This window comes from Amphiura filiformis, chromosome 4 (assembly GCF_039555335.1).
Source record: "Amphiura filiformis chromosome 4, Afil_fr2py, whole genome shotgun sequence".
Classification (NCBI taxonomy): domain Eukaryota; kingdom Metazoa; phylum Echinodermata; class Ophiuroidea; order Amphilepidida; family Amphiuridae; genus Amphiura; species Amphiura filiformis.
This window is the reverse complement of record NC_092631.1, coordinates 68643045-68662494: the sequence shown is the minus strand read 5'-3', so window position 1 is coordinate 68662494 and position 19450 is coordinate 68643045. Positions and strand designations below refer to the sequence as shown.

Genomic DNA, 19450 nt, shown 5'->3' with positions numbered 1-19450 from the left:
CATTTGTGACACAATCTGATCCACTCATGCCAAACTTGGAAATTTTGACAAGTGACGTATATCAGATGCTAAAAACAATGGAAAATTCTGAAATGTTGTAACTACACAACTAAGCATATTACAGAATGTGATGGCAGCAACAAAGCTTATTGGTACTTTATCTATTCCAGTTCCAGTGACACCTCATTAATTTCCCTAGACCATTGGATGCATTGTAAAGGTATCACCATCTTACTTTGAAAATCAATATAACAGAGCTGTTGTGCTAATCCCCTGCCCCTCCAGTGATAATCAGCCTATTCCTACCCAGAACAATATGCATGAGGTGTTACCGGAATTGTAACATAGAATAACATAATGATAAACTGAATTTTCTTCATTCCCAACTTGAAACTAAATGGATCAGATTGTGTCACCATTGGTCCATTCAAGCTGCAACTGGTTACCCAATCCATAGGGCTATTCTGGTTGAAATCTATACACCTCTATGGAAGACATGACCTTAATCTCCCCCAGGTGTAGTTCACTTCTTGTGTAGAAGATTAAGGTTATGTCTTCCATAGGTGGTGTATGGATTTCAAATGGAACAGCCCATTTCTGTTAGGTGAACAAAACATACAAACTTTCTATTTGACAAGTACAGGGCAACCAAATAATTAAACATATATATGACAGCAGAAAGCATTCAAAATGTTAGATGAAAGCATCTCCACCCACTCAAATACACTACTTAATTAAATACATATATATGTATAGTAAGTAGGATCGTTGCAAAATATACATACTTTGAAGTTTTCCAATGTTACTTTTTCATAATAATTGGAAAATAGTTTAATGTAGTAAAAATTTACAACAAGGTCATGCTTTTATATAATTGGAAAACAGCTTAAATAGTTGTGATAACAGTTACAACAAGATAATAAGTTTTTCTTGACAATATTATTGAACATTGTATTTACTATTTATGTATCTTGGACCATGAAGTTTAGATGCTACACTATTATAAAATACATTTTGGCAATTCTTGTGAAGTTAAATGTGAAGAATGAGTTGGGACTGGAAGGTCTAGAGATCCCAAACAGTTAATAGCCATACACTCTGAATATTAAATTAAGGATCCCAAATATATGTGTGTACTATGAACATCTCTGCCATGAAAAACCAACTCTGGCAGAGTCCTTTCAGGTCATGCGATGCAGGTTGACCAGAGGTGCTAATATCATGCAGTAATTCCACTGGCCAATCCTTACATCTATCCAGCCAAAATATGACCTTTTTGTTTTCATTGTTATCACACATGTGACAAGCGCTTTACTTACTCTGTAAAATGCGCTTGATAAGTCTCATTGTTTATGTTTCTATGATAGCCCAATCATGGGTCATTTTTGAAGATTTTCATTTACAATATATGGTAATTCTACAATATACTTACATGATTTGACAAAATTCCTGCCATAATTTGTGGCCATTTTCCTCATATAAAGCAATGGTTCAGGATAAATTGGGGTGACTTTGTTGGCGATTTGCACATTCAGTTCTAGAGCTAAAAGGATTTGGCAACATTAATTCAATATTTGTGAATGGATCAAGCAAAATAAGGGCAATGTTGGCCAGTTGCTTTTCAGTTCCAGGCTGATATAAAACAACAATTTGAGGCATTTAAGGGACATGCAGGATATCATGTTCCTTACATTAATTGATTAATGGGTATTTTGCTCATGAAGTCATCTGCTATATTGTGTCTCGTCTCAAGTTGAGAGTAATCTGGTGGATTTTGCAGTGGCAGATTTGAATCAGTGCATATACGCCACCAGCATACGGATATTTCGCCCAGCTATGTGGGTGGGGGTGTGTGTGTATAAGCCCAGCGCGATTTGAATCTGCCACTGCAAAATCCAACATGGCATTACTCTCAACTTGAGAAGAGACACACTAGTAAAAACAAGTTCACATTTTCCCTCTTTTCATTTTTTGACAAAAATATTACCAAAGAATTCTGTTATTGGGCATGCTGTGAAAATGTTCAACAACAATTCCCTAACTTTGTGTCGTCATTTTGCTTAACCTGTTTGATTAATAACCGACAACTGATCTGAAAGATTCTTATGGCATATAATAAGTACAGACCTGAACTATATTAAAAAAAACCCATCCTCACAAATACATACTCTTACACACTTTGATTTCTTACTAATGCACCATATGTTTCCGTCATGACGTCACTTCTTGCGCAGATTGCTCTCGTTGGTGGACTTGTTCATGGAAAGACTCTGACTCTGTATTAAGATGAAGACCTGCGGTATCCTCAACGATATCCCCATCTATATTGCAGCTTAGTTGGTCCTGCTTTGCATTGTGGCAATTGTTCATCTCCTCATTGGATGTGCTAGTGGATGCAATGACAGGGTTGTTGGCATTCATGTCCGCTAATTTCTCCCCATCCAAGGGATCATTATCGATGAATTCGTTCAGTTCATCTTCTTCATTTAGAATGCCCTTTTCTGATTTCCCCCCTACTCTGGTTTCGTCAATACCTGAGTCTAGCCCGTCACCCGAATGGGTATCAAAAGGTGCGCTCATGTCACTCAGAGGAGTTTCTGGTAGCGTACTCTCTGTAGCGCTGCTGCTGCTACCGCCATCTCCTGTGGCTTCCGGTTCCAGTGTATGAGAAGGGAGAGCAAGCTCAATTTGGGATTCAGTTTGCAAAGGCATTTGTTCACTATTTTTCTTTGCTTGTAACGACTGAGCAGCAGATATATTTAAGGCACTTAATTTTGTGTTCAGTTTAGGCACAGATTTATCTTTACATTTTAGTTTACTTTGTTCTTGTTCCTCATCTAACTCCTCACAATCATGGATACTATTAGAGTCATCTTTTTCTTCTCCTAAGTGAGTCCTAAGCTCTGTACTATTGGGAGAGCTTCTGTCCTCTGTACTATACTCAGTACTATACTCAGTACTATCTATTGATGTAATGGTTGAGTATTGAGAGGATTCTACATCTGATGTAGCTTGGGAAGAGTTTGTAGACAAGGTTGATGAGCCTGATAGGTGTCGTCGATGTCCACCTGCCATGGCACTCCTGCTGAATTCTTTGTATTGTTGCTGGAAATGGAAGACAAGATGAGTATGATCAGGAGACAGAAGAGAAAAGTAGATTTAATCTTTTAAAGGGATACACAGATACTTAATTTCAACACCCAAAATGGAAGACCAGCTTTATTATCAATATCAAGGAGAATAATGTAGTGTGTGAGTAAGCCTACTGAATTTGACACAAAACAGTTTGATTCTTTAAGTAACATAGAGCATCTAGCATGTGGGCTGTTTATTCCGTCATTCGTGTAGTATACGGCTGTCATCTGACATACACAGGCAATTCATCTTTTTGTATATCGCTCACCTTTGACCTGGAATTGAACTTGTAAAACTTATGGTGTGAAAAGCTTTCAAGATTTTGTTTTCATTTAGGAATGTCAAAATTAATATTTTTTGCTGGTCAAATGATATATCCCTTGAAGGTCATATTTGGACAAAGTTTTGATGAATTCTTAAAAACAAACCAACCAACATTTGGTAGCATTGTGTACTGCTGCAAAGACAACTTACAAATGGGCATATTCCTGACACAGTATGAAGTCTGACACAAATGACAATAGAATTGAGCACCCCATGCCTGTGTCAAAAAGGTCTGCCAAAACTAAACAATAATGTCTGCTATTTGACCCCTCCAAAACATATTTTAGCATAAAGACAACAATACCTTTTTAGCATAGAGCTGATCTAAAACATCAGTGAGATCTGCCGGTGTTGTTGGTGCTGTCAACCCAATGTTGGCAAACTGACTGAATATCTGTGCAGTATGACGCATTGGTTTGTTGATCCACGAGGATTTGCGTGATCTTCTCCCAGATTTGCGTCTCTTGACGACGGCTGTGATCGGTAGAAAGACATCTTCATCATCTTTTTTCTTTAGGACAGTGAATTCCTTATTTCCTTCCATCATGGATGAGGGTGCTTGAGGGGCGCTTGGTGAAGGAACTGTCAAACAAAAATGAACACTCGTTGTAATTGTTGTGCTAACAAACCTGATATGATAACTATGACACATTATGTACATTCAAAAAGTTGTTCTTGCTTTTGCACACAACAGAAGTTGTAGTGCTCTTTATAATCTAAAATCGGGCTCGGTCAGTACTTTTTTTATGTGTATCAAAAAATATTAAAAACACACAATTGAATACAGTAAGCTAACGCTCTGTCTTCAAGTAATTTTAATTTTCCAAGCAAAATAATCAAATCTCATATATCCTAGGTTTTCGGGTACTAGTATTTGGTTATCCCACATAATTTGATTGCATCATTGTGAACACATGGGCAAAGAAGGCTTGGCTAGCTAAGGTACACCCCATTGTGCGCTGTCCCCAGATGCATGTCTGGCACCCTGTCCATGGGTCAAAACCGCACCCAGAAAAAAAAGTTGTCTTCTTCTCCTTCCTTCCTTTCCCCTTGCCAAAAAACACCTGGGGCATTAGGGTTAATAAGCCGTTCAAGACAAATACTACTTACTTGGTGACACACCTGGCGAGGGACCCTCAAACGGCTCAGCTGTCTGGAATTTCTGCAGATATTTGATGAGAGCTGAGCATGTTTGGCGCTCTTCTTCATACGGCTCCAATGATGCTTCATAAACATCCCTGTATTGTAAAATCAGAGGCAAGAATATATCAATGGTACCACCAAAATTGAGAACCACATTACCCTAACAATCCTTACCAAATGATCATATCAGATCTTGATCGTACAATGGCCAGCAGTCCCTGTGGGAATCAAGGATGGGTCAAGGATGTGTGCATGCGAATGAAGAAGATATGATGTACATTTGAAAAGTTGCGTATCCTGCACAATGACTATATTTTCTACAAGAGTTCAACTTCCAATTGTTCTGTGTAAATACAAATTTGTCATTTCTGTGGTTGAAACTCATGGTGCTATATGTGGACAGTTCTCACATATGGCATTGATTTGTCCATGAAAAGTCAATGGTTAGAAAACTGAAAACATTATTTTGTTTCACTCGTTATTTACTAATATAATTATAACTAAACTCAGGAATACATTTGGGAAGCTGGCAGCATGAATATTTATTAAAGTTACACCTAAATGTAGCAATGCAATTGAAGAACTTCTACAAATAACATACCATGCTTTCTGTTTGGCTTCAACCATTGCTTTCTTTTCCTCCTCCCTTTTTCGTAAAGTTTCTGCCCGGTACAGCTTAGCCTGTTCATGGTACTCATTCTGTTGCTGACGGAACTCTGCAATAAGCTGTCTTTTCTGTTCATATAGACTGTCAATTTCTGAAAACAAAATCAACATAATTAGCCACAAAGACATCACAAATTAGTTGAAAGGCTTTCTTTTTAACTTGCTGACCACATCAGACATCAGATGAATTGGATTGTAAAAACGATTCAACATAACATAATGGCCGACCTCAACATCATCCCAATGGCGAACTTTCGGCAAACCTAGATACACACACACATATGAAGATGACTACTACCCACAGAGGAGAAAGAAACAGAGAGCGTACAACCAGTCAAAGTCCCTGTGTATTATATGATGTAAGTTTTTGCATATTCATGAGGCCCCCATTATCGGATGATGCGGAGACTGGTGGTACGCTCTCTGTTTTCTTTCTCCTCTGTGCTACTACCATGTTCGTGTACCATTTAGCCTCATATACACTTGCAATGTCTGCAACTGCAATTTAGTCTCATTCATACAACACAGTGATTTTTTATATATTTTTTTGTCAATGATCAAAACTGTATTTTTTTTGGAAAAAATTGTACGCCTGTATTTTTAACAAATTCTTGCATGAAATACGGGAAAAATGTACTAGTTGGCATGTCTGCAGTGGCATATTTGGCAAAATTATCAAGTGGGTTAAATTACAAAATTGTTCTGCTGACCCACTACCAACACAGGAGTCAGGACAAATACTTGTGAAAATGCATTGTTAATGCTAAAATGGGACAAAATGAGGATAATTGTGACCTAAAATTGGTCCAATGGAAGATACGTATCACAAATTTGGTCAATTTTGTACCGGTATTTCAAGCAAGTGGAGGGCAACAATTAGTACGCCACTGCCAGCTTGAAATTCTCCTGGACTTACTGCTAACAGTCCCAGTTTACTTGTACAAAAGATTGGCAGTTGATCCTGGCTAGTGATGGTTAATTTTGATGCAGAGTGTACAGCTGTATCCATCAATGTCAAATTGGTTATACAGCTGTAGTAGCATTGTCTTGTAAACAGCCTGTTTGGAAGTATTTAGGCAGGTGCACTTGTCACTTTACATGCATACAACATACTGAACATAGCATGTCTTAGAACTACAACTTGATGCTAAGCCCAATGATCATATATTATTGCGCCATATAAATCTTATTTTACCCAAAATCGCTCCTTAGATAATGCACAATTTAAAAACCTAAAAAACTTCACTTTCTCAATTAGTACGTAAATCGTGCAGCAGTTGTCGCTCCTTACCTTTCTTGAGTGCCTCCCTCTCAGGTCCTGATGTTTTGTATCTATTCCAAGCCTCCGTTTCCTTGCTTCTAAGTTGCAAGATTTGTTGCTTGACTGCATCTTCTTTCCTCTTTAAGGTGCTCACCATAAAGAAATATTTCTAAAAGAGGGCATACAAAGCACACAGAATCATTCAAAGTTGTGTTATCTTTTCTGACATTTAATAGGCTAGTCCAGGAACTTATAACATCCCCCCCAAAAAAAAAATTGATTCTCTTTTTTTTTTTTGCAACATTTTCCCTGAAAAATAAAATTGTGATACATTGCTGAAACAACAGAAGAGTATGTCCAGTACAAGTAGCAATGAAACATTTTCTGTGTCAATGAATGACATGATTGGTGATGTCAGTCATGTGTCTGAGATGAATGTTCCAGTACTCCTACAGACACGTATGTGATGGACAAAAATATATGTTTCAATGAGTTTTTAAAAACATTCCCTAACTACATGCACGCCAATACAATACAACAGTGGCCTAATTAAATTTTATATGCATGCAAGTATACCACTTACATCTCTTTCACTCTTGAGTTTCATTTTCTTCAGTCTTTCATCATCCATTTCTTTTCTTCTTTCTTGATACTCTCTGTAAAAAACCCAAAAATACTGATTATTCAAACTATTACATTCACAATATTTGAATGCTTTCAAGATGCTGCTGTTTACCAATTGAAAAAATGATTTTATTTGATTACAGAACAAGGGACAATTTCAACTACCGTACTGCAGTTATACATTTATAGGGTACCGGGTGGTATTTAATATTGTATGTACATTTAAACCTCTGCTGGATGTTCATGAAAACCGTGCCATATATTCTTAACTGTTTTATCATATATTATCCTTTCCACTTACTTGACTTTCTTTTTAGAGCGCCTTAGACTATCAATTTCCCGGACAATCCTGTTCTCTTCCGTGTATTTAAAATGTCTGGTCTGTAGTTGGTGATCTAACTTTCTAATAGCATCATCAATAGCTGACTGAGTCTTGAACTTTAAACCGGCTTCTAGCTTGGATAAGGAATCACTCTGTGAAGAAAGAAGAAACATTTTACAACATTGATTGATATGGGGGGGGGGAAGTGTGGCATAAAGGGGGGGAGTGTCTGCTTCAAATACATGGCAGAGCTGTGGAAATTGGATACGGGATTATGATACGATGGTCATTTGAAACCGCAAACGCATTTTCCTTGATTGTAGCTGTGTTTGCACTCAAATATCGAGACAAATAAAGCTGACACACAAGAGGAATAGTATGGGTTCTATAAAGGAAATCCCAAGGTTTGATATGGGATGCCATACCCCCAATGTGCACAATTATTCACAGGATTAGGAAATGCCAAAAACTGTTGTTTTAATAAATTAAGACCTATGGAAATATAAATGTGACAGCATAGACTACCGTAGAATTCCGTCTAGAAGCATATATGCCTCTAAACAAGGGTTTTTTTAACGAAAGATATGAAAGGCCAATACCCTTCTCAAAAACATTGCAATAGATTGGTCTTACAAATATACATGTTTGTACAGCCGCCTTAACTCCAAATAACGTTTTTGTTGAGAGTATCTGCCTCTTGTCTCTTGTGTCAAAAAAACCTCGTTTAGAGGCATATATATGCTTGTAGACGGAATTTTACGGTATATGGTGGTAAATCGCTACAACTACTACAACTATTGACGAAATAAAGATGGAATTAAAAACAAACCCAGATATCATCACTATTATTCAGCTCCTGAATATATCAGATTTTAGGGGTATCCAGATAACTGGGGGCCAGATAACCAAGCTCTGACTGTATTTATATAAGTACACTGCAGTGTTATAGTTAAATGGCTAAAACTGGAAAAATGTAATTCCTGTCCTACAACTCACATAAAGGCCTTAATAATTCTGTCCCTTCAAAATAATGATGACCTTACCATTTTGCCTATCTTATCATTCAACACTCTGAGGTCCTGATCCATAGCTTTACGCTTTGTGATAGCAGCTTCCTTTTCATCTCGTAGTCTCTTGACATCGGTATTCAACTTCTCCAGTATACCATTGTTCTTCCCCGAAGAGTCTGTAAGTTGCGGTCTACCTAAAGATTTCTATTGGGTGGATTACGCTAAGGAAAACTTTCAGAGAAAGTGATGATGTCACTAGCATTTTCACTTAAAGTGGATACCAGGGTGGTGCTTTCCCTATTGTTCACAACATCATGTGTAATAATCGGACCACCCTCTTAGCTTTAAGATAACAGATGAGAGTAATCACTCTTAAGAACTAAAATAAAAGTTTATACATTACTTGACCCTATTCATACATGTAGCACTAAAGCAGTGAAAAACCTGAATTTCTGACAGCATTTCACCTACAATCCAGGAAAAAAAGGTTGGCACACTTTGCCTGTCTTTTGGTATATCTCTTCCCCCGCTCCCACAATTCAATGTTGGACCAAGCCATGTTGTCAACAGGTCCGTGAGACCTTCCAACATTGAAGGATGGGGAATGGGGAAGGGTGACATATAGGGGGGAGTCTGTACTTCACTATAAATATTGCATGCATGTTTCACTAGCCTCTCCAATTTTGATAGGGCACGCATTTCCATTGTTTAGTGCAAGTGTGCCAACTATTTTTTTCCTGGATTGTCTGAATCAATTCCAAAAATATCCATCTAATTTCATATTTTGGCTTATAAAATAAAAATCATAAAAGGTATGGCCACCAAATTTTCAGGGAATATTCCTCACATTCATATCAATATATGAAATCCATATTAATAAAAAATATTGTGAAATAAGGGATAAGTCAATAGAATATTATATGATTGCCAATTATTTTCGTAGTTTAAAGCTATGATAATTCGTCCAAAAATATGCATCTAAATTCATATTTTGGCTTATAAAATAAAAAGCATAATAGGTATGGCCACCAAATTTTCAGGGAGCAATGCTCACATTCATATCAATATATAAAATTCATATTAATAATATTAAACTCGGATAAAATGCTATTAAAGATGCATGTATATAAATATCGCTCAACAGGCGATATACAGTCAAAAATCACACTTTTACGGCATTTGTTTCATTAAATGTATATTTATCATATAGCAGGTGTTGGCTGACATTGTGCTCCGCGTTTAGTTCAGTTTTTGGCCAGGATAAATGACTTGGGACAAAAAGCGAGCGATATACACGTCTGTAAAAGAAAAGAAAGTAATATTATATTAAAATTCTTTACTCTTCAAAGACGTGTATATCGCTCGCTTTTTGTCCCGAGGTCATTTATCCCGGCCAAAAACTAAACTAAATGTGGAGCACAATGTCAGCCAACACCTGCTATATGATAAATATACAATTAATGAAACAAAAGCCTTAAAAATGTGATTTTTGGACTGTATATTGTCTGTAGAGCGTATATTTATATACATGCATCTCAAATAGAATTATATTATAGTTTAAGCCTGTTGAAGATACAGAGCTCTGTGGCGCAATGGTTAGGGCATCTGACACAGGCGCAGGTGCCCGGGTTCGAGCCCCAGAATATATTTATATTTCTTTTCTTTATTATTATCATTTTACAATATCCTTCATCATATTATATTTGTCATTCTATTACGGTAATCTTTGCCAATGTTCGTCTTTTTTCTCTCTCTATTTCTACCTTTATTTTACGGCACTGTACAAATATTACCATAATTGCCGCAACGATGATGTTTTTTTATATAGACATACGTAACATTGCCCTATCTATGATACAGGTGCAATTACATTAATTTGAAGTAATAATAGCTGGTTGAAAATTGCTCATTCAGTTCTTTTACTTATCATTTGCATTAGAAGCAATTCGATGTAATGCTGCATTTAAAAATCATTCATCCTTTCTTGCGAAAAAGTTTTCACGTAATTTCAGACCCAAGCCATGACGCAAAACCAGGCATTAGCGATGTTTTTAATGACCACTCCCTAAATAAACAAATACATTTTTCTAATTTTTTTTTGCTAATCGTAAAGCCCTATCCTTTACATGTTTTTGTGTGAAATATGAAGTTAATACAACATTCCGTTCCAGAGTTATTGAGTAAAAACCTAAAACAGATGCAATATATAGGATTTGACTCGGACAATCCAGGAAAAAAAGGTTGGCACACTTTGCCTGTCTTTTGGTATATCTCTTCCCCCGCTCCCCCAATTCAATGTTGGACCAAGCCATGTTGTCAACAGGTCCGTGAGACCCTCCAACATTGAAGGATGGGGAGAGTGGGGAAGGTGACATATAGGGGGAGTCTGTACTTCACTTATATTGCATGCATGTTTCACTAGCCTCTCCAATTTTGATAGGGCACACATTTCCATTGTTTAGTGCAAGTGTGCCAACTATTTTTTTCCTGGATTGTAGTTCTTTCTGACACATCTTAGAACTATAATGTACGTATCATTGTAGTCTTTGTCAGACCATTACTTTTATTCAAAATAAAAAAATTCAAGGATACAATTTTTTCTTCCAGAGGTCTAATTTGGTTCATCAGCTCTTCCAATTGCTCTTCATGTCGTCGTCGATTTGGTGGACGATTCCTCTTCTTGATGCCTGTGATAAAGACAGAAAACAACCCAAAACACATTTGTGGAGGATTTGTATTGACGAAATGAAAGTGTTGCAAACCTTCAATGGGAATGACACTTGGTATTTTTATGCAAGAAAACCCAAGTTGAAAGTAACAGAGGAGGTTTTGTCAGTGGTGTCTTGATGTTTTAATTTTTCCACTCGGAGACAGGTAGATAACCCTGAAGAGTTTTCATACAGGGAGTACTACCCAATTCCACGCACTGCACAGGTCATTAGACATTCTAGTAAAAATAAGACTGATAATTAATAAGTAGAGTACCGTAGTAAATAACATGGTGCATAAGGGCTGTGCAATAATTATGAGCCGGGGTGCAAGAAATTTTTGCGAGCTAAAAGGGGGGGGGGCAAGCACTTTTTGGCAAGCACATTCTTAGGGCGCCTTTTAAATAAAACGCTCTAAAAAGGCTTAGGAAAACCATACGGAAATGCTTAAATAGCTGACCCCGACCAGGGATATGAGACATGTCTCATATCCCTGCCCCGACCATCTGGGTACTTATTTTACATGACGCTACAGCGGCTACACTTACGCTTTTCAACCCACAATAGATCGTGGAGCAGAGCGACTTGTAGCAGAGCTGACTCAGTTTGTTTACATTCTGTTTTGACCTTGAATCGAGCACATTTCTGGGCTGATTTTGGTAAAATAAAGGTTAAATACTTGGCAAAAATTGCATTTTATGTGAAGTTGAACACACGAATATGTAGAGGAGAGTCTTTATTTTTGTTGTTGGCTGGAGGCCCCATGTCGAGAAGTTATAGAAATGATAGTATTTTGGCCGCTTTGAAAAGGGACAAACCACAGAAAACTACAAATTTGACTTCTGAATCGGATTTGTTGTCAACGGCTTGTGACGTCATTCCGGGTGATTGACGTCACCTATATGCAAATTTTCCTGCTCGCAACATGTATATAGACCATTTAAGGTTTGCAAATTGGGATCCCAAAAATTTGGCATGTGCAAGGGGGGGGGGCAAAGATTTTTTGGTGGGCCGAGAGAGGGGGGAGCAAGTGATTTTTGGCGGGCCGAGAGGGGGGAGGCAAGTGTTTTTAGCGAGCCGTTTGGAAATTTTACCTCCGGGGAGGGGTTCATAATTATTGCACAGCCCTAAGATGTGTCCAAGCTAGGAAGGCGGTTTTTGATAAAAAGAAAATGAAAATATTTGTAAAATTATCTCAAGTGACACCTAGATGACTGGTGTGGTTCTTAAAAAATATTTGAAAAACAGGGTTCGGTTTTTGCCAGCAAAAACTTGTTTTTGCTCAAAAGTATGAACTAGGTTTGGATCTTATTACTGTTTATTCTTATACGTATACTTATATGAAGTAGGGATGTGTTATTCTGTTTATTTTCTCACACGTTTAACGCATCAGTGATGTGTGCGTTTAACGTAAAACGCGCATCAATGTTGTTGGTGATCCAGCCCGTCTGACGGCAAGATTTCATTAATACACGATATTTGCGGTGCACCTCAGTGACCTCACAATACAGGAATTTCTAACAGGTTAGTACTAATGGTGCTGTACATGAGGTAAAATTTGCTAAGGCAACGGCCCTAACAGTAACATCACTAACATGTCAGAAACTATGCATTATTATGACGTAGGCCTATTGTTGTTAAGGAATGAATGTTCAGAGCAAGTTTCATGTAAATTATTAAGGTCGTCTTCAGATTTTGTTACTTTCAAATGTTGTTTAGCATTGAAGAATGGAAAATTGAAGGTTGAAAATGACTTGCGTATAAACGTCTACCGCAAAACATTTAACAGATCATGCGTATGTTTAATGGTACGTGTTTGACGTTTCCATCCGTAATTTGGAGCGACTCTTACTTTTCGGCAGGTGGTACTCGTGAATGGAAGGGCTCAATACTGTTAAAATTTGTAATGTGATCAAGCAAATAAAAATTCAGTTTTCAATATCATTTTATTTTGCTGAAATAATTAGACTTATGGTTCCAGATACAATGTATGGCTATTTTAGTGTTGCTCATAGCAATAAAATACAAAGGAAGTTGAATACTATTATTGAATTGATTGTATCTTAAAATCAATATTCCCGACATCCGACTCATTTTGTTTGATTGCATCACATTTGTCCTTAAAACGTCGTTTTCATCAAGGCTTCTTCCTATCTTTGGATGCCATTATTTACATTTTTGGTGTCACACACAAACAAACACACACCACAAGTGCTTTGTTGCATTGAACCAGCATAGCGCTCACCTCTACGATGCCAAAGTAAATGATGTACAATGTACTACATGTACTACTACTTTTTAAGACAAGTGTGCTGATTGGTTGACACTTGACAAGGCCAAATTGATGCAATGTTTACAAATATTAACCAACCAAATAACAGCCATGTTACCATGCAATTCAACAGGTCTAATGATGTCATTTCAGATCAGTAGTCTATTATTATTTTGGTGAAGATTATCGAATACCGTATTTTTCGGGAGTTGACAGTACCACCATATTTTTCATGTTAATACCGTACAAAATATGGTGAAACATGACATGTCTGTATAGGCTTTGAGGAGCATGTGTGGCTGAGTGGATAAGGTGCCCGAATCATAATCCATAGGTTGCGAGTTCGAACCCCACTTGTGTCAACGTGTTGTATCCTTGGGAAGGTACTTAAACCTCATTGCCTACTAAAAGATTCTCAGAATCGAGCAAACTTTTTACAGTGTTTTTGTGTTACCATGCATGTTATGAAGCGTTTTTGAGTCAAGACAACAATAATAATCACTTGGTTTCTTCCATGAGCTATAGGGATCCCAAACATTGCGTTATACCAAGTTGCGTTTCACCATGTTCATAGAGTAGTGAGGGCCTTTTCCATATTCTTATGTTGTCCCATCCGTACAAGCCTACAATACATTCTTAACCTACATCGATATCTTGCAATGTAACATGGATAAAATAATTCTTTAATTACTGTAAGTCCTTTAAAATAATAATTTAACCCAATTTTGATTTATCATTGCCTAAATCAATATAACATTCAAATAACACATGTGGTGAAGTACACGATGTAGGCCTATTTATGATACATCAACATGCTTGCTCTTATACATGTAGAACTGGCTCAAAAATAGTTGATTGTACGAACAACATGTAATTTTTTTAGTGTCTTTTTCTTTCATCGCAAGTTTATTTGAGATGCTAATCAGAAAATGATAAATGATGATATTAAATCTTAATGACCAGCTGTGCCCCATTAGGCCTATGGAACATTACCGCTTATGCAATATGCAATACAATGCAAGGATGCTGATTGCCAGGACTTGTACAAAGGGGAAACCAAACAGACATTAGCCAAACGCATGTACCAGCATAGATGTACTAGTACTACCTTTGACCTAAAACATAGTTTATCTAATAGCTCTTTACTTATGGACACTTGGGTCCAAGTTACATGGAGAGGGGCCTAATAATTTGCAAATGGGAGCAATTTAAAAATATAACTGCAATGCTCATGATGCTGTGCCTTCCATAGGGATTGTACAGCCCGCTTCCTCAGCCACCGCTTCCTCAGCCACCGCCACCCTAAATAGTCCAAAAACTTATGGACATATCTCCAACACCCTAAAACACACATTAATGAATTTCACACAGCATGTAGTATGGAGTTTCAGCTTTAAATTGACACCAAACTTATGTCTATAACTCATGTGGTTGTCAAGTTATAAACATTTTTGGCGAAAGGATCTGGAAAAATGCAACGTCGCCACCGATTTTGTGTGGCGAGTTCAAAACACATGGCCATAATCAAAATACAAGTGAACAACAATTTAAAAACTACAAATCTATAGAAAAACTACTAACAAATCCTGTAACAAACAATAACAATTTTTAAAATGTTACAAAAAAATGTACTAGTCACCAAAGATGTTTAACTTGAAGCGAATATAAAGAAGCGATGATTATGACCCGAATGAACCTAATTAAAAACGTCATCATGGAATTAACAAGGTCATCTCTAGCGTGTACATCGGTGACAGTAAATCGGGCATGATCAGTTGTCGGAGCATATATACTGCTGAGACCTAAAAACTTCTCCAGAATGTACTTCAAAGATGTGTTTTTTCTCTAAAAGTAAGAACGTGAATCCAAGCAAAGATACACTATGTTATTGTTAGTCCAGGAAAATTGTAGCCAAAACGGACATTCGGAAATGTTTTTTAAAAGCGTTACAAAAGTGTCAACGCAATGCTGACATATTTTGATATATTACATACATGTATTAGCAAGTTCTATCTTATGCACACACGTTCTATCGTGTCGTTGTGCATACATGTAGAAGATAGATTTTTCGATCAAGGTTTATAGGCGGAAAAAATAATAAACACTGTGACCCGTGTATTGATATAGAATGGCATGCACGCAGTTGGGCGCAATGCTAACGCTAGTTGCGTAATGCATGACTGGCGCATGCTTATTTATTTAACGCGAGCGAGCGTGATTTGGGACTTTATTGACGCGCGCAGTAACATACTACTAACAATACGGAAAGAGAAAGAAAAGAAAGCCGAATAATTTCCGCCTTATTATATAAGCCGAACAAACTTTAGGTATGGATATCCAGTATTGGTACTGGGACGACAAGATTATTTTCTGTTGTATACATCATGAAATGTCATGCTGCGCTTCAACAGAGGAGAGCATGAATGATGATTGATGAGAGATACTGAATTCATGAATTGGAAGAAGCTTACTTTGATCGTCCGGACGTTGATCATCCGAAGTGTCGACACTACCTGCAGCTGCGGCCATGGCGAATATCGCTTGATGACAGCTTTGTATAGGGAGACTATTTCCTTGTTATGGCCACATTAACATCGGAGATGGGCGTCACTGTCTTCATTTGGAATTAGAGTAAATCATAACACCGAGGTCACAATCAATGTTTCTTCCTGACGGCTGCCATTTTGATCAACTATTCCAATACATTCAAAAACTCAAAAAGCAGCTATTGGTATATACACTGTGTTACAAGGTTGTACCAATAGCTGCCATGTAGGAAATAAAAAGCCGGTCGACTTCATCATCGCTTACACAAACTTCACAAAACTAGCAATGTCGCATTCATTCATCGTGTAGTACACCGTGTGGCATACAGAAGTAGAGTATGTCATGAACTCCCACCCTGGGCAAATGATGGTGCAATCGGCACGATCAGTCACGAGTAGTTTTAGGAAACGTGTTTATTCTGAACTGGACAATATTTTTGTAAAAAACCCTTCATTAAAAATAATGTTAAAAGCTTCATGATATGGACACACATTGCACCCGACATTGCACTGCACAATCTAAATAGGCCTAGTACAACTGAGAAAATAAACAATATAGGCCTATGGATGGGATAGAAAGAAAGAAGACTGCAAAGGATCAAAGAACTTAGGGGCTGTGCAATAATTTATGAGCCCCCGAAGGGGTAAAATTTCAAATGGCTCGCCAAAATCGCTTGCCCCCCCCTTGGCCCGCCAAAAATCTTTGCCCCCCCCCCTTTGAACATGCCAAATTTTTGGGATCCCAATTTGCGTAGGCCTATTATTAAAAATGCGCCCGTGAATCATGTGTGCCAAAAATCGTTTGCCCCCCCTCTCGGCTTGCCAAAATTGCTTGCCCCCCCTTTCGGCTCGCCAAAAAATTCTTGCCCCCCATTTTACCCTCGGGCTCATAATTATTGCACAGCCCCTTAAGGCCAAGAAAGAAAGAAAGAAATGCAAAGGATGAAAGAAAGTTAAAGAAAGAAAGAAATGCAAAGGATGAAAGAAAGAAAGAAAGAAAGAAAGAAAGAAAGAAAGAAAGAAAGAAAGAAAGAAAGAAAGAAAGAAAGAAAGAAAGAAAGAAAGAAAGAAAGAAAGGATGAAAGAAAGAAAGAAAGAAAGGATGAAAGAAAGAAAAGAAAGAAAGAAAGAAAGAAAGGAAAGAAAGAAAGAAAGAAAGAAAGAAAGAAAGAAAGAAAGAAAGAAAGAAAGAAAGAAAGAAAGAAAAGAAAGAAAGAAAGAAAGATAATATGATATTGGTTAATTTTTTTCAAACCTGATTTTTTTTGTATATTTGTAATGTTTACACATGTCCCAACTTCCACCTAAATGGAATCGGCCAAATTTGTTGTCTTTGTAGGTCAACAGAGCAAAGTTCGACATATTATCATAATTTTAAAAATTATGATAATATATCCTCCCATAGAACTTCATGTTAAATGGCCAAAATAACCAGTGGGGTTTCTTTCACTTCACCTTGTTATTTCAACTTAAAATGGACAGCAACCCTTCCCGGCAGTTATTTATACTAACTAGAGTACCTGTAGCTGTATAAAGAGCACCTGTAGCCGTGATAATGCTCCCGCGATATGGAGAATTACTTTCACCAAGTTTAAGCCAAATCAGATGAAGTTTAAAATGTAGCTCCTGGGTGACCTTTGACCTCGGATGACCTCCATTTTAAGTTTTACGTGTTCCCCTGATATCAAGGATTACACCCACCAAGTTTGAGCCCGATTGGACGAAGTTTGGAATTTGAACCCTCTGTGATGACCTTTGACCTCGGTTGACCTCAATTTTGTTTCAGGCATGTATTCCCCTCGTATCAAGGATTCCACCTATCAAGTTTGGGCCTGATCAGACAAAGTTTGAAATTTGACCCCTCCATAATGACCTTTGACCTCGGTTGACCTCAATTGTATCTCGGGCATGTATTCCCCTCGTATCAAGGATTCCACCCACCAAGTTTGAGCCCGATCGGACAAAGTTTGAAATTTGACCCCTCCGTAATGACCTTTGACCTCGCCTGACCTCAATTTTATTTCGGGCTTATAATAATAATAATAATAATGTACACTTAATAAAGCGCCGGTATCCGTCGAGAGACGCTCATGGCGCTTTGCAAAAAACAACCAATGTACAAAGATACAAACATATTATAACAATTTTAACAAAAAACAGTTCATCAGTGTTGTATAGTTCATGATATACAAATCTTGAGTCAATTAAAAGCATTTTGGAACAAATGTGTTTTCAAATTTGTTTTGAAACTACACAAGCTCTTGGCAGAGCGAACCGAAAATGGCAGATTGTTCCAAATGGTTGCAGCTGAAACATGAAATGATCTATTCCCCTCGTATCAAGGATTCCACCCACCAAATTTGAGCCCGATCGGACAAAGTTTGAAATTTGACCCCTCCGTAATGACCTTTGACCTCGCTTGACCTCAATTTTATTTTGGGCATATATTTCCCTTGTATCAAGGATTCCACCCACCAAATTTGAGCCCGATCGGACAAAGTTTGAGATTTGACCCCTCCGTAATGACCTTTGACCTCGGTTGACCTCGATTTTATTCCGCGCATTATATTCCCCTTGCATCAAGGATTCCACCCACCAAATTTGGGCCCGATCGGAAAAAGTTGAAAATTTGACCTTTGACCGTGACCTCCGATGACCTTTCAAACCACCCCATAAACGTGGAATGCCCGATACCTATCTATATCCGAAATATCGAACGATGCGTCGAAGCGGCGAAACGCATAGCCGGATAGACAGACAGACAGAGCTCATTATTTTATTAGTACTAGTGCACCTGCATCTGTGTGAGCCCTGATGCTGTGAGAGCACTGGTTGACCTCAATTTTGTTTGCGCATATATATTCCCCTCGTATGGAGGATTCCACCCACCAAGTTTGAGCCCGATAGGACAAAGTTGAAATCCATGACCTTTGACCTTTGACCTCGGATGACCTCCATATAATGTTTTTCATACAAGCGGCTAGGGGACGCAGGGGTATTCCCCTTGTCAATCAAATACTTCATCTATTGTGTCCAATACTTAATCCGATAAGTGATCGATGTATATCGATAAAAATAGGTTCAAGATCATGGAATTAAGCTATGGCGGCGCGCTTTAATACTTTACGAGGTGATTCAGCCAGGTACCTGGCAAGTTCAGCACTCAACAACAGGATGTCATCATGGTAATGACTTCATTCTTTATGATTACGATAAAAAAAAAACAATAATAAAAATATAAACAAAATAATGATAATATTATAAGAATATAACGTATTGTAACGGGAAGTTCATTGCCAGTTCGTTAAATTTATCATAATTTATCATAAAACAAATTAGGCCAACAAATTCTTCAGTCCCAAGTTATGTTCATTTAGATCATGTATTTTCTCACGGAAATATATAGGTGTTTACAACTTTGGTTAAAAACACCTAACAA

General features: G+C 37.6%; 1 protein-coding gene across 1 annotated transcript; it reads right to left on the bottom strand.

Moving 5' to 3' along the window:
- Positions 1–1294: 1294 nt before the first annotated feature.
- Positions 1295–16348, bottom strand: LOC140151286 (uncharacterized). Its single transcript, XM_072173568.1, has 10 exons — positions 15937–16348; positions 11078–11172; positions 8519–8689; positions 7455–7627; positions 7113–7185; positions 6560–6698; positions 5204–5360; positions 4570–4697; positions 3764–4041; positions 1295–3105 (listed from the first exon to the last, which is right to left on the bottom strand). Exons 1-10 carry the CDS (start codon positions 15992–15994, stop codon positions 2212–2214), a joined length of 2166 nt encoding a protein of 721 aa, XP_072029669.1. The 5' UTR covers positions 15995–16348; the 3' UTR covers positions 1295–2211.
- Between the last annotated feature and the right edge of the window lie 3102 nt (positions 16349–19450).